The sequence below is a fragment of the Lutjanus erythropterus genome, chromosome 9 (assembly GCF_056507025.1).
Source record: "Lutjanus erythropterus isolate fLutEry1 chromosome 9, fLutEry1.hap2, whole genome shotgun sequence".
In the NCBI taxonomy this organism is placed as follows: domain Eukaryota; kingdom Metazoa; phylum Chordata; class Actinopteri; order Lutjaniformes; family Lutjanidae; genus Lutjanus; species Lutjanus erythropterus.
Genome location: NC_139325.1, coordinates 36,277,125 through 36,289,513, shown reverse-complemented (window position 1 = coordinate 36,289,513; position 12,389 = coordinate 36,277,125). Strand labels below are relative to the sequence as shown.

The 12,389-nt window shown below is 40.0% G+C and overlaps 1 protein-coding gene across 1 annotated transcript in view; it reads left to right on the top strand.

Annotated features, from left to right (window-relative positions):
• Positions 1 to 9,970: 9,970 nt before the first annotated feature.
• The window catches only part of LOC146322062 (collagen alpha-6(VI) chain-like), a 45,316-nt gene continuing 42,897 nt past the window's right edge, over positions 9,971 to 12,389 (top strand). Inside the window, 3 exon segments of the mRNA XM_084725877.1 lie at positions 9,971 to 10,044; positions 11,229 to 11,333; positions 11,713 to 12,300. Of these exon segments, the coding sequence (XP_084582003.1) occupies positions 11,258 to 11,333; positions 11,713 to 12,300 (664 nt within the window). The 5' untranslated portion in view covers positions 9,971 to 10,044; positions 11,229 to 11,257.

Genomic DNA, 12,389 nt, shown 5'->3' with positions numbered 1-12,389 from the left:
CCTCAAGGTTTACCAATAAGGTTGATGTATATCAACCTTTGTGACTTTTTGTCAATTTTGTCAAGATCCTGTTTTCACCCACTCATCAGGGACCGTTTCGCTATCTATCCATCCATCTTCGACTGCATATCCGAAATCAGGTCACAGAGATAACAGTTACAGCAGGGGTCCCCAGATATCCCTTTCCCCAGCTACATTAACCAGCTCTGACTGGGGGATCTGTAGTGGCATATTTTTCATCATAATGCTCACTATGTAGTGCTGTATTTGGCATCCTCCTCACTTTGGTATTTTCCAAGGATCTTGTAGCACATGCCTGACCAGGTATAACTGCTAGGGGAAGATAACTAGGGGGATTTTACCTCGACCAGTTCAAATTGTAGCACATTGTTAGGGAGAATGAATAACTGGTATTATTATTTTAAAAAAAAAGCATATGACCAAACCAACCAAACTTAAAGGAAGTAGATGTTTGCCGTGTTATGACCTAGGCCAAGGCCAAAAAACAAGGACAAGTGATACACGGGTATGTTTGGATGTGAGCTGAAATGGTAAAGGAGGGAGGAGGCCTCCAAACAATATAAAATAAATATCAATAAAAATAGTGTTTTGAGTCTCTTTCTTTAGTCTAACCCAGGTTTGACTCATGCTTGTTAATTTTTCTACACCAGAGAGATCAATAAACTTCAAATGGCAGGACTTGTGACTTGTTTTTCCTCTGATGATGGTCTGAACTCTGAAATAAGAGTGATAAGTGTGTTTTTTTAATAAGGTTGATAAGGTGTTGTGGCATTAAGCCCAGAACTTACTGGCCCATCTTTCTGAGACTTTTTGTCACGACAGATCCCAAGGCATTCCCAGGCCAGGGCAGAGATTTAATCCCCCTTAGTCCTCGGTCTGCCACACGGCCTCCTCCCAGCTGGACGTGCCTGGAACACCTCCCCTGGGTTGCAAACTGATCTAGTGAGTGCTGGAGCTCAGAGACCAATGACCCCCTACGCCTTGAGATCCTGTCCATGAATATCACAGGATTGGTGATAAGGTGCAGCCCTATCAGAGGCCAACCCTCACTGGTAAAGAGCCTGACTTACTACCGAGAACCCGGACACAGTTCCTGCTTTGGGCGCATTGAGACTGGATGCCCTGAGCCTTGACCACCTCACCCCATACTCCTACAACACATCCCACAATGTCGCCTGAGGAAACTGGTGATATGCCTTCTCCAACTAACTACACAGGTATGCATTTTGCAATCCCAGCACTTTTCAAACCTTGAAAATGGCACATTAAAATTAAAATGTTTTCAAAGTTTTCCAGCACCTGCAGAAAAGGTGCAATTTATACTAAAGTCTCTGTTCAGGTTGGGAGGGGGGCTCAGCTTTCCTTAGATACAAGAAGCAGGAGCTCCAAGGAAGAAAAGTTGGGAACCACTGATGTAATGGATTCCTACAAATTCCTATCTAATTAACTTAATTAATTAAAAATTAAATTTCAGCACTTAATTTTGGAGTGCAACAAAGACACCAAAAATGTACTAAAATGATATAGTAATACAACAATTAATATAAGTAATTACTTTTGATAGCAAATAATAAGTTAAGTAATATATATTTTTTAAATAAAAGTAACTTGTCCAACACTGGAGGCACGAATGACTCTCAAACCTGAACGTGGTTCCATCACATTTATTTAACATTTTTACATCTATCTCAAAAACTCAATGTTTGTTCATTATTTGAATCTCTCAAGTCATCTGTGTCTTGTCTTCTGCTCTAAAAATGTGAAATTTTGTGATTTTTCACAACCTGCTTGCAGCTCTTGTCTACTATTCGGTTGGTTTCAGACTGCATGACTGAAACATCATGCCTTTATTTGATGGTTTTGCTGTAAAGTGGAATGCTCAGACAGTTGCTTGGTATTTCCTCACAATCTCATACAAAAATATACAATAGACTTAATGTGATGTGTAACTGAAGTCACCTGCAGCTTGCAGCAGAACAAAGAGTACTGTTTTTATGCCACAAGGTGGCATCAGATCATCTTCAAACCTGAGAGCAGTCAGCAGCAGGTGTCTGTCTGCAGCTCCATGTGGCAGCAAAGAATAATGAGATTATTTGTTATTCAGAGGGCAGACTGAGTTCAGCGTTCCTTAAATGTGTAGTAACATCCACTGGTGGAATGTTATTTGGCACATTTAGTTCAGTACATTTTTGAGGTAGCTGTGCCTGAGTATTTCCATTGTATTCTACTGCATACTTCTATTTCATTTCAGAGTTGCTAAGGCTGACCAGGTGAACCCGAGTGCTAGACACAGAGGGGCAGGAGACCGTTCAGGATGACTATGTGTTGCAAGGCTGGATTAGTAGGGGGTCTGCAGCAGCAACAGGTTTGATTCCAGCCCGAGGCTGACCTACATGTTCTCCTGCTCTCATTTCATTCCTTCTTTTCTTGTCTGTCTTCAGCTGTACTATGTAGCAAAAAGCCGATTTTAAATTTATATGTTCTTTGAAACTAAAGTAAGCATGTAAATTCATGCTTGGTCACATAGAAAAAGGTCTAAACTTGTGTTTCTGCACAGACAGAAGCGATGTGAGCACAAAAAGACACTTGAGGGGACTGTCTTGAACACACAATTAAATTAAGCCTGACAGTTAACCTGCCACGGAGCAGGTTAGTTCAGTGGTATCAGTTACTGTGGTTACCGAGCAGCAATTTCTTTAAGCCACAGTCATGGAACAGATCTCTGACTTAAATTAGCCAGACAGGACTGCAGGCAGAGGAAAAACAGGAAGTATTACAAAGCTGTTAATGAGCAAATTTGTGAGCAAAGCTTGAAACACAGACTGACTGAATCAGGCACTGTGATCTGGTAAGGTACATGTGGCAGGGCTGGATCTTTGTACAGGTCTTGGTTATGGATGAGCTGCAGCTAGTGAAGCTCTGCTCCACTAGAGGTAAATATTATACTTTTTACTCCATTACATGGGTCTGAAAACTAGTTACTGTTCAGATTGCAATATCACCTGCAATACATAGGATTAGCATTAGCATTATATATTAAACTACCCCAGAGTGTATAATGTAGTAAATATTGTATTATCCACATAACATAACATTCTCCACATAACCAGTGATTTTATGTTATTTATTTATTTCACAGGGAGATTGTTAGACTAAGAAAAAATTACATCAGGTGGTATTTTTACACACTGATATCAGTATTATTTCCTGAATTAATTTTATTCCTGGAAGTGTTGAGAAGACACTGAAACACTTGAACGTTCATGTTGGGAAACAGAATTTCATTTAATAAAAATTAATTGACTAGCTAGCTGAACATAAAATGTGGAAAATAATTAAAATTGCTTCTGGTACAATAATTATAATTCTTTTCAAATAATTTGATTTGCTTAAGTTTCCTGTAGAAATTCTGGAGTGATAAGACACTTGGACTGCCAGTTTATAATCTCCAATCTGCCAGTTTATAATCTCTAATGTCATTGTTCTCCAGCTCTTATGTTCTCTGTGGAAGTATTAAGGAAGCTGGATGCCATTTTACAAGATGGTGGCCCTTTCATTCCAGTGACAACAGCTCGATAGACACATACGCCAAAAAAGTTCTTCAGTTTCCTCCTCTGGTTTTGTCGCTGCCTCCTGGGACACACGAATGGAACTAAAGTAACTGATACACCTCTGTGACCTTTTTTATACTGATGTTAATGATACAGATGTTTGTCAGACTAGCTAAAAAGCTAAAGCCAGAGCCTTAAATGCCTCATCAAATTCCAATGGTGAAAAGGTTTGCTTGTCACCTAATAAATTTGATTTACAGTGCCTATAAAAAGTATTCACCCCCTTGGATGTTTTCCGCTGCTATTGCTTTTATAAATGGAATCGTGGTCAATTTGCTTGACTCAATGTACAGATTTCTACAGTGTAATGTCAGCTAAGTAAAAATATTTCCAGTCAAATACTGACTTCCAAGTCAGTATTTGACCTTTAGCTGCAATCACAGTACTGAGTACGTGCGTCTCTCCCAGAACATTCAGCTTGTTTTCTTTAAACCATGTATGTGTAGCTTTTGCTGTGTGCTTTGGCTCATTGTCGTGATGGAAAATAAATCTTCTCCTAAGTCGTAGTTCTCTTGCAGACTGAATCAGATTGTCCTCCAGGATATCCCTATATTTTATCTGCATTCTTTTATCGTCTACTTTTACAAGCCTTCCAGGGCCTGGAGCCAAGAAACATCCCCCCAGCATGATGCTGCCACCACAGTGCTTCACAGTGGAGATTGTGTGTCTGTGGTGACTTGCAGTCTTTGGTCTCTGCCAAACATAGCGTCCAGTCTGATGGCCAAAGGCTCCATTTTAGTCTCATCAGAACCTTCTTCTGCTTGACCATGGAGTCTCCCGCATGCCTTAAGGCTTTAGATTTAATATGAGCTTTTTTCAACAGTGGCTTTCTCTTTGCCACTCTCCCATAAAGCTTCAACTGGTGAAGAACCCAGTTGTTGAATGCAGCATCTCACCCATCTCAGCTGCTGAAGCTTTGAACTCCTTCAGAGTATCATAGGTGTCTTGGTGGCCTCCCTCACTCGTGTCCTCCTTCCACCGTCGCTCAGTTTGTGAGGACAGCCTGCTCTAGGTACATTTACAGATGTGCCATATTCCGTCTATTTCTTGATAACGTATTTAACTGAACTCCAGGAGATGTTCACTGACTTGGATTTTTTTGTTTTTTGTTTTTTGTACCCATCCCCTGACTTATACTTTTCAATAACCTTTCATGGGAGCTGCTTAGAGTGTTCTTTTGTCTTCATGGTGTAATTATAGCCAGGAATACAGATGAACAGGTGTCTTTATACTATAATCACTTGAGACACATTCATTGCACTCAGGTGATCTCCATTTCACTAATTGTAAAACTACTAGCACCAACTGGCCTCTTGAATTAGGTCTGTCACTTTATAGATGGTGAATATTTATCCAGTCACTTATTTTACATGATATATTTTTAATTAATTGACATTACTTTGTAGAAATCTGTTTGCACTTTGATATTAAGTACTTTGATATTGTTTTTGGGTTGTTGTTTTTTTTGTCAAAAAAGCCAAATTATGTTTACCATGATTCCGTTTATAAAAGCAATAAAAGGGGAAAACATTCAAGGGGGTGAAAATTTTTTATAGACACTATATGGGGAGGTATAAAGATCATCCAGCTGTATCTATGATCATATCTGTTGATATATCAGCTCACCACCTGTATTGATTGTGCTTTAGGCCAGACAAAATGATTCATGATCAGCCTTTTACTGGTACCTGTAACATCACAAACTTATGCAGCCCCTTGTCTTGTTTTACTGTAGTCCTCTAAAGGCAGCAATAAACTTTGGTTTGAAAGGCTAAATGGGTAATATATGACCAAAAATAAAACCCTGTCCAGTTTTTTTTTTAAACAGTATCACCAGCACCCACAGACTGACTGATTTAGTTCATCAAAGCTCTTGCCTCAGTTATTGGCCTCAACCAGACTTTAAGCTAAAGTTAATCAACAGGACTCATTGTTCTGCTGACTTCTTTCCAACATGATTTAAATGCCCCTTTGTCTCTTTTGGATATGAATAAATGAAAACTTCAAAAATTAAAGGAGCTCTGGCGGGGCAGGTTTAACTAGAGAAATCAGCAGCTCAACTGTCTGCTCTGCTGAGTGTAGAAAACGTTGGCCAGAGTATAGGTAATGTTTTCCTAATGATGTAAGAAGAACAGATTCTATACTTGTGGGAAATCAGGTCTGAAATTCACTGGAAATCTGGACTTAATGTTTTTTTCAGTTGGTCTCACATTGCCAGATCCAGTCTATGATTTTTACTCTTTCCTGACTCTCTGTCTGCTGTCAGCTGCCACAACATGATTTAACTGCAAAAAGGATAATCTCAAATAAAACAGAACCAGATTAAGAGTCTTCATAGCAGCTCAATGAGATGGTTCTTAGAGAGACGTAATGGTGCTTTGAGCTGAGAAGTGCTAACAACACAAGATGTAGCTTAGTGGGAATTCTCAGCGTTTGTGAAACATGGAAGAAGAAAAGCTTGGCACACAAGAAAGTGCATCTCAAGTGTCTCCGTTAAATCTGTCCAGTATCTTTTGAATTAGAATAAGGATGCACAATAAGATTTAAAAAAGTCATTTTGTGATTGTTTTGACTGAAATTGTGGTCCGATTAGTGGGAATGATCATTTTTGCCTCACAATTTTCATTTTCACTGAAAAAAATACTGAAAAAAAAGTGATGGTGCAAAATTTCAAAGCATGTTTTCTTACATCTGGAGAACAGTATTTTTAGCCCAGGGCATCTTGGCAGCACCACAGTATTTGATTACAATGCTGTTTTGTCACAATTCTTTTCGATTATCAAAAAATTACAGATGTGATTTTTGTTGATTTGGATATTGCACTTGGCCACAATGCAACTTCAATTATTTTGCCATTAATTGTGCAGCCCCAGAAGAGAAAAAGTAAGGGATAATGCCCAGTGAGGTGTCCATTATAAGGAATTAATGGATGACGTGGAGGCCAGAACTGTCTAATGCACAGCTATGTTTCCATATCTTTCTGTCCACAACCGTCATGTGTTTATGAGGAATTGATTAATTGAAGTAAGCTGTACGTTGAGCAAATTTTCCAGTCAGATACCCATTATACCATTGCAGAAAAAGAGGTGCAACAAGATGTCGTTGGTAAAAAAAAAAAAAAGTGCCAGTCAGACCTAGATTTGCAAAGTTCTTGCAAGATTTCTACCCAAATAATACTTAAAAAGATCATACTGAAACATTCATTATGTATTGCAGAGAAGACTTTCCCCTGGGTTGACTGCTTTAACTAGTCTGTGTGTGTCATATATCTGTAGAATATGTCACAGACATGTAAAAACAGGTGAAGGGCAGTATGTATCAGGTGCACTCTCTTTTTCTTTGTCCTCTTTCTGTTTCCCTCCTTCTCTGAAAGAGGAGTGGAAGATCGCTCTGCTTTCTGGTTACATCTGTTTTCTTCTCTTTACAACTCTTCCATAATCTCAGCATCATATATGTCCGAGCCACAACAGCTTATAAATGTCATCTACTTAACACATCTCTTTCCATCTGCTTCCTTCCTCTGGGTCTGCTTCACCCCCAGTGAACCATGAAGGAGGGGAGGAGAAAGCAACTGTCAAATCTGCCTCCCTAAAGCTGTAGTCAGGGAAAGAATGCAATGAGTTCTGAATGAATGGATATTTGGCATTATTTTTGCTATAAATATTTGGGGTTTGCTTGTTGTCCTGGAAGCCTGCAGGGCTACACTACAGAGGCAAAAAAACCCTTTTCTTCAGAATTTTCACAGAACTTTTCAGCTGTGTGACCTCGACTGCTATCCAAACTACAATATGTTAACTTTCCCCAGAATCCCCCAGAACATGTCCTCTGAAGCCAATACTCCACCTCACACACTGCAGTACGTGAGCACAGTGCCCAGTGTGTGCAGAGAACAAAGCCTGCCAGGCCTAAGCAAATTGGATTCTTTTAATGTATTTTTAATATATTTTTTAAACAAAAATGTGTAAGTAGCAAACTCCTTTTTTTAACAACACTTTATTGAAGAAAATGCAACAAAATGTTGTACAGTACAGTGAAATATCCAAGGGATTTTCAGTTGCAGTTTGTTTAAATTTTTTCTTCCACAAGCCAAGACCCCACAATCCTCTGCCCACCCCTCTGACCTACAGACATCCTCAGTAAGTGACAACCTGGTCGGCAGTATAGTTTACAATAGGGATCGTGGTAAAGGTGTACCAGTGACCTTGGAACAATGGAAATTGACAATGGAATCATAGTAACACAGAAAACAAACAAACAAAAAATTCCTCTGACCTGTGCTATTTATCCATACCAAACTACACCCACCAGCTGTGTCACTGAGCAGAGGGAAGCATATGTCTACTCATGTACAAGAGTCCTGTGCTTGCAACAACATGGCATGTAAACATTAGTGGCATCCTCCTCAGCTGAGCTGTAACATTAGCATTGCTGACCTGGCTAGCACATTAGTAATACTTGCTAGCATCCCAATTTTTCTGTGAGACTCCTATGGGTTTTCCACAGGCACTTTTGGCTGCGCCAAGTCAAACCGTACTATTGTAACTTTGATTGCACAACACTGTGCAAAGTAGCACCTGAGATGGACCTATTCTGGGGTGGGGCCAAAGCGAGCCCGACTACTGTATCCTGGGCTACAGTGATGTCTTGCCAACCACAGCCAACCCGTAATGACCTTTCTGTCTCCCCTTCAAATACCTGTGTTTCAAGACTCTGCTCTGTTCAAGAGCAGTGAGAAAGACATCTTTAAAAGTGTCTGTGACTGTGTGTTCATCTGGCAGGTCTTTAGAAGCTGATCTCCGTGGTTTGCAGTTTAGTTTCTCTCCTGTGTCACAGTTTTTATGTTCAGGTAGCTGCTGTATTTTACAGTCTTGTTCTTTTTTTAGCAGTGAAGGAGCTGTGATGGTTACCACAGATGAAAACTGAAAGATTTCTGGTTGTGCTGCCTCATAATGAAGGCTTTTGGATAACACAATAACACAGGACTTTAGAGGAATTTAGAGAAGGTTTAGTGTTTATTTGCTGTTTTAGAGCTGCTCAGCTTGAGCTAAGCTGTTCATCATCAGTTAAAGACACAACTTCAAGAAAGTAGCCCTCTTGTAATGGAAATGCAAATCTCTGCTGTGCTGCATTGATATACTGAGTCAAACAGAGTCAAGCTCGTGTGTGGAAAAGGGGCTTTTTCCTTTTAGTTATCACACCCTGTCTCTGGCACTACTGAATAAGCCTTTCGACTCTGAAAAGTGGCTGTTTCCACCCAGACACCAGTACAGTTGCACTGAACGTTGTTTCCTAGCATGCACGAAAGTTGAAAGAGAGCCACTTGCACCAGCTGTATCCAGTTCTCTTCCTCTTTTATTGAGTGAGAGACAGCGAGATTGAGAAAGAGGGTGAAAGAAATACTCAAATTTTGTCCTGAAAAGAAAATTTTCTGTTGCTTATGTAAAGAAAGTAGGACATTTTTTGTACAAGCAGCCTCATCAACATACCCATACAAAAACATTTGTTAAATATTCTTTTTTGTGTGTGTTATTGTAACCAAATGTGAAATGGGCTGTAAGGCTGATGTAAGGATAATGCTTTCATCCCACTGAGACCCCCAGACCCTCCACTTTAGTTTTAGTTGAGTCTCATCCTCCTCGCGTTTTGAGGTCTCACGGTTGGCCAGTATGTCAGTGATACAGTTGGCAGGTGTAGTTTGGCAGGCAGAATGTTGTACTTACATGACACTGTTCACAACAAGGTCTGTGGACTATCTTGAGTGACTGGGTCTTGATTTCTGGGAAGAGACACTGGTGTTGAGTTTTTTCAAATGTGTTTGTGCAAGCTAGTTCTGTTTTATTGGAAAGAAGGCAGACATCTCTATGGCCGATGTCTCCAAAACTCTGCAGCTCTCATCAAAACTAACTTGATGGATAAATAACACTACAAAATATATTTTTGATTTTGTTCCATTTTTCTTCCTTCATGTTTTAATCATGCAACTTGTTTGAGAATAACTATCATTTACTAAGAACTGGATGGATGGACTGCAAACTTAAGATTGGAAACCAATCTTAAGGGTGAATAAAGTTGAATTAAATAAAATACGAAATTATTTGGCAAAGAGGTGATGAAAGCCCTCAGACGCACCTCTGGTATAGACCAGAAACAGCTGACCTGACTGTGAAATTCCTCTGAAATTTGTCTCGTGTCACAAGCCAACTCTGGATCAGACATAAATTTTAAAAAGTAAAACATGAGAGTTCATCTGCCCCTTTTGCAGAATGTGGTGGGCGCAGGAGGAGGAGTTTGACTGCTGGGTCCTACCCTTCCTCCTCCTCCTCTTTATCCTCCTCTAGAAACCTGCAGCTCCCTACATGACTGCAGGACTCCTGCGTTTGTGTGCAGAGGGAGCAGATGCAGCGTCAGTTGTGTAAGTGACTTTGAATGTTTCTTATCTACTGTGCAGTGATGGAAAATGTACAGAAATGTGGATTTTATCGGTTCAGTCTGGAAAATTTAAGGGTTGTGAAATTTGTTGTAGCTGACTCACCTTAAGATCTGCAGAACAGGAGGCACTGATTAAAATTTTCTATCAAGTGTAGGGATGTTAACGTTTAGTCATCAATTAATCTGCGTGAAGAATTTATCTGATTAAAAAGTAGAAGTAAGTAGGGATGCACAATAAATATCAGGGCTGATAAATTATTGGCTGATATTGGCCTATCCAGCTATATCGCTGTAGTATCGGTATCTGTGTATAAAAAGCCGATAAGTGTAGGCTATAATAACATCTGATTTGACTGATGATGTCAAAGCATTTAATTTGAATTCTTAGGCAAAATGCTCCATAAAAGCCAAAGTACATTTGTGAAGGTTCTTGATAACTTTACTGAGAAAAAAAAAGAACTTAACACTTGTGAAGAGACAGAACTGTTTTATTATTTTTGTTGTCATGGTGATGTCAGTGAGGTTTGGTTGAGTCAGAGCTGTGACATTAAATCGTCCAGCTTTGGTCACTACATCTGAGCCTTTGTCACCTTCAGTTGTGCATGAACTAAAGGGTATGTGTTATAACTTGTTTATTGAAGATTTATAAAGTGTGTCCTTCCTCAAATCTAATTAATAACAATTTTATAAACCATTTATAAGGATAGCCTTATTCTAAAGTAGTAGCAATTTGTTTTATACTTGGATATCTTGTCCTCACTGCTTTCAGATCCTGTGTGGCAGATTTGATATGACTTTATTCTTTTGTATGTCTTGTGCAACCTGAATGTCTTTTGCAGAAATAGTCACAAGCAGAGACTGAAGTTAGGCTGGTTGTGGTGCATGTTTCCAGTTCATGTTTTTCCCAAACAAATAGTGTGATGCTCTAGCAGCAATTGAAGATATGTCTGTACTGTTGATATCACAGACAGGTGTATTTTTCTCATAATCAGTGACTTAATTTTGTGATGTTTGTTGTCAAGATTTGACAGAACATAAAGTTGGATGTAAAGGTCTTTCCATTAGCAACACAAAACTTGAGAAACTGTTTGAAAGTCATGACCAGATCACTTCCTGTGCAGCCTCTTTTCAGCTTGCTTGTCTAACTCAGTGCAATCTGTGATACAGAGAGAGGGAAACTCTTGAGCCGTCCCAACATGAAGGGAGGAAAGAGTCTTCTGTTCTGCCTCCTTGTAGCAGTGTATTCCTATGGCATCGCTGCTCAACAAACAGGTGGGTATTGAAATGGAAGATGAGACGCTGTGATTTTTATGCACTTGGTATTCGTATGGTTGACTTTGTCAGGACCTTGGAACAATGAAGTACATTGATGGGGTCCATTTTGAGGAAAAATGGTGAAAGATGTTTTTACTGTTTCAACATAATATGTGCAAACAAGGATAGTGTAGTGTATTAGAGGAGAAAACAACAAATGCAAATAAATTCAGAACTTAAGTGGAAATAACTTCCATGGTGTAAATCACAGCTGGTGAAATGGGACCTTTCTATGTTGTTGGTTCAATAATCTTTCATTAGTTCATCATAATTTGTGACATTGTGACCTGTAATATTGCTGTTTTGCATGCAGTGACCTTATTTCTCCTCTGTCCAGCATGTCAAAATGCCACCATGGGCGACATCATCTTCCTGGTTGATGGCTCCTCAAGTATTGGTGATCAGAGTTTTCAGGAGGTCCGGTCTTTTCTCCGCAGCGTCATCACAGCCGTCGACATTGGCCCCGACAAAGTTCGGATTGGTTTGGTGCAGTACAGCGATGAACCTCACCAGGAGTTCCTGCTGAGCGATCACACGAAGGAGGAATCTCTGCTGGCTGCAGTGGAAAGAATTCCCTACCGACAAGGGGGCACAGAAACGGGCAGGGCCATAAAATTCCTCTTGGAGCAGAACTTCACCAAAGACATCGAGAGCCGAGCCAGTCAACGGGTGCCTCAGATTGTTGTGGTCATAACGGATGGGGAGTCCACAGACAAGGTTAAAGAGCCTGCACAGCGCCTGAGGCAGCAGGGAGTCATAGTTTTTGCCATTGGGGTGGGACAAATCAACCGGAAGCAGCTTGAGGACATTGCCAACCAGCCTTCACAGCACTTCCTGTTCACCATTGATAGCTACCAGGCTCTCCAAAGGCTGTCAGAGCGTTTGCTGCAAACGGTTTGTGTTTCGATGGAAGATCAGAGGCTCGGTAAGTCAAAGGATTGGAGGAAACATTATGTACTTGTCCATTTGTTAATTTTGCAATAAAATATTTACAAAAAAACAATTACAAAGCTT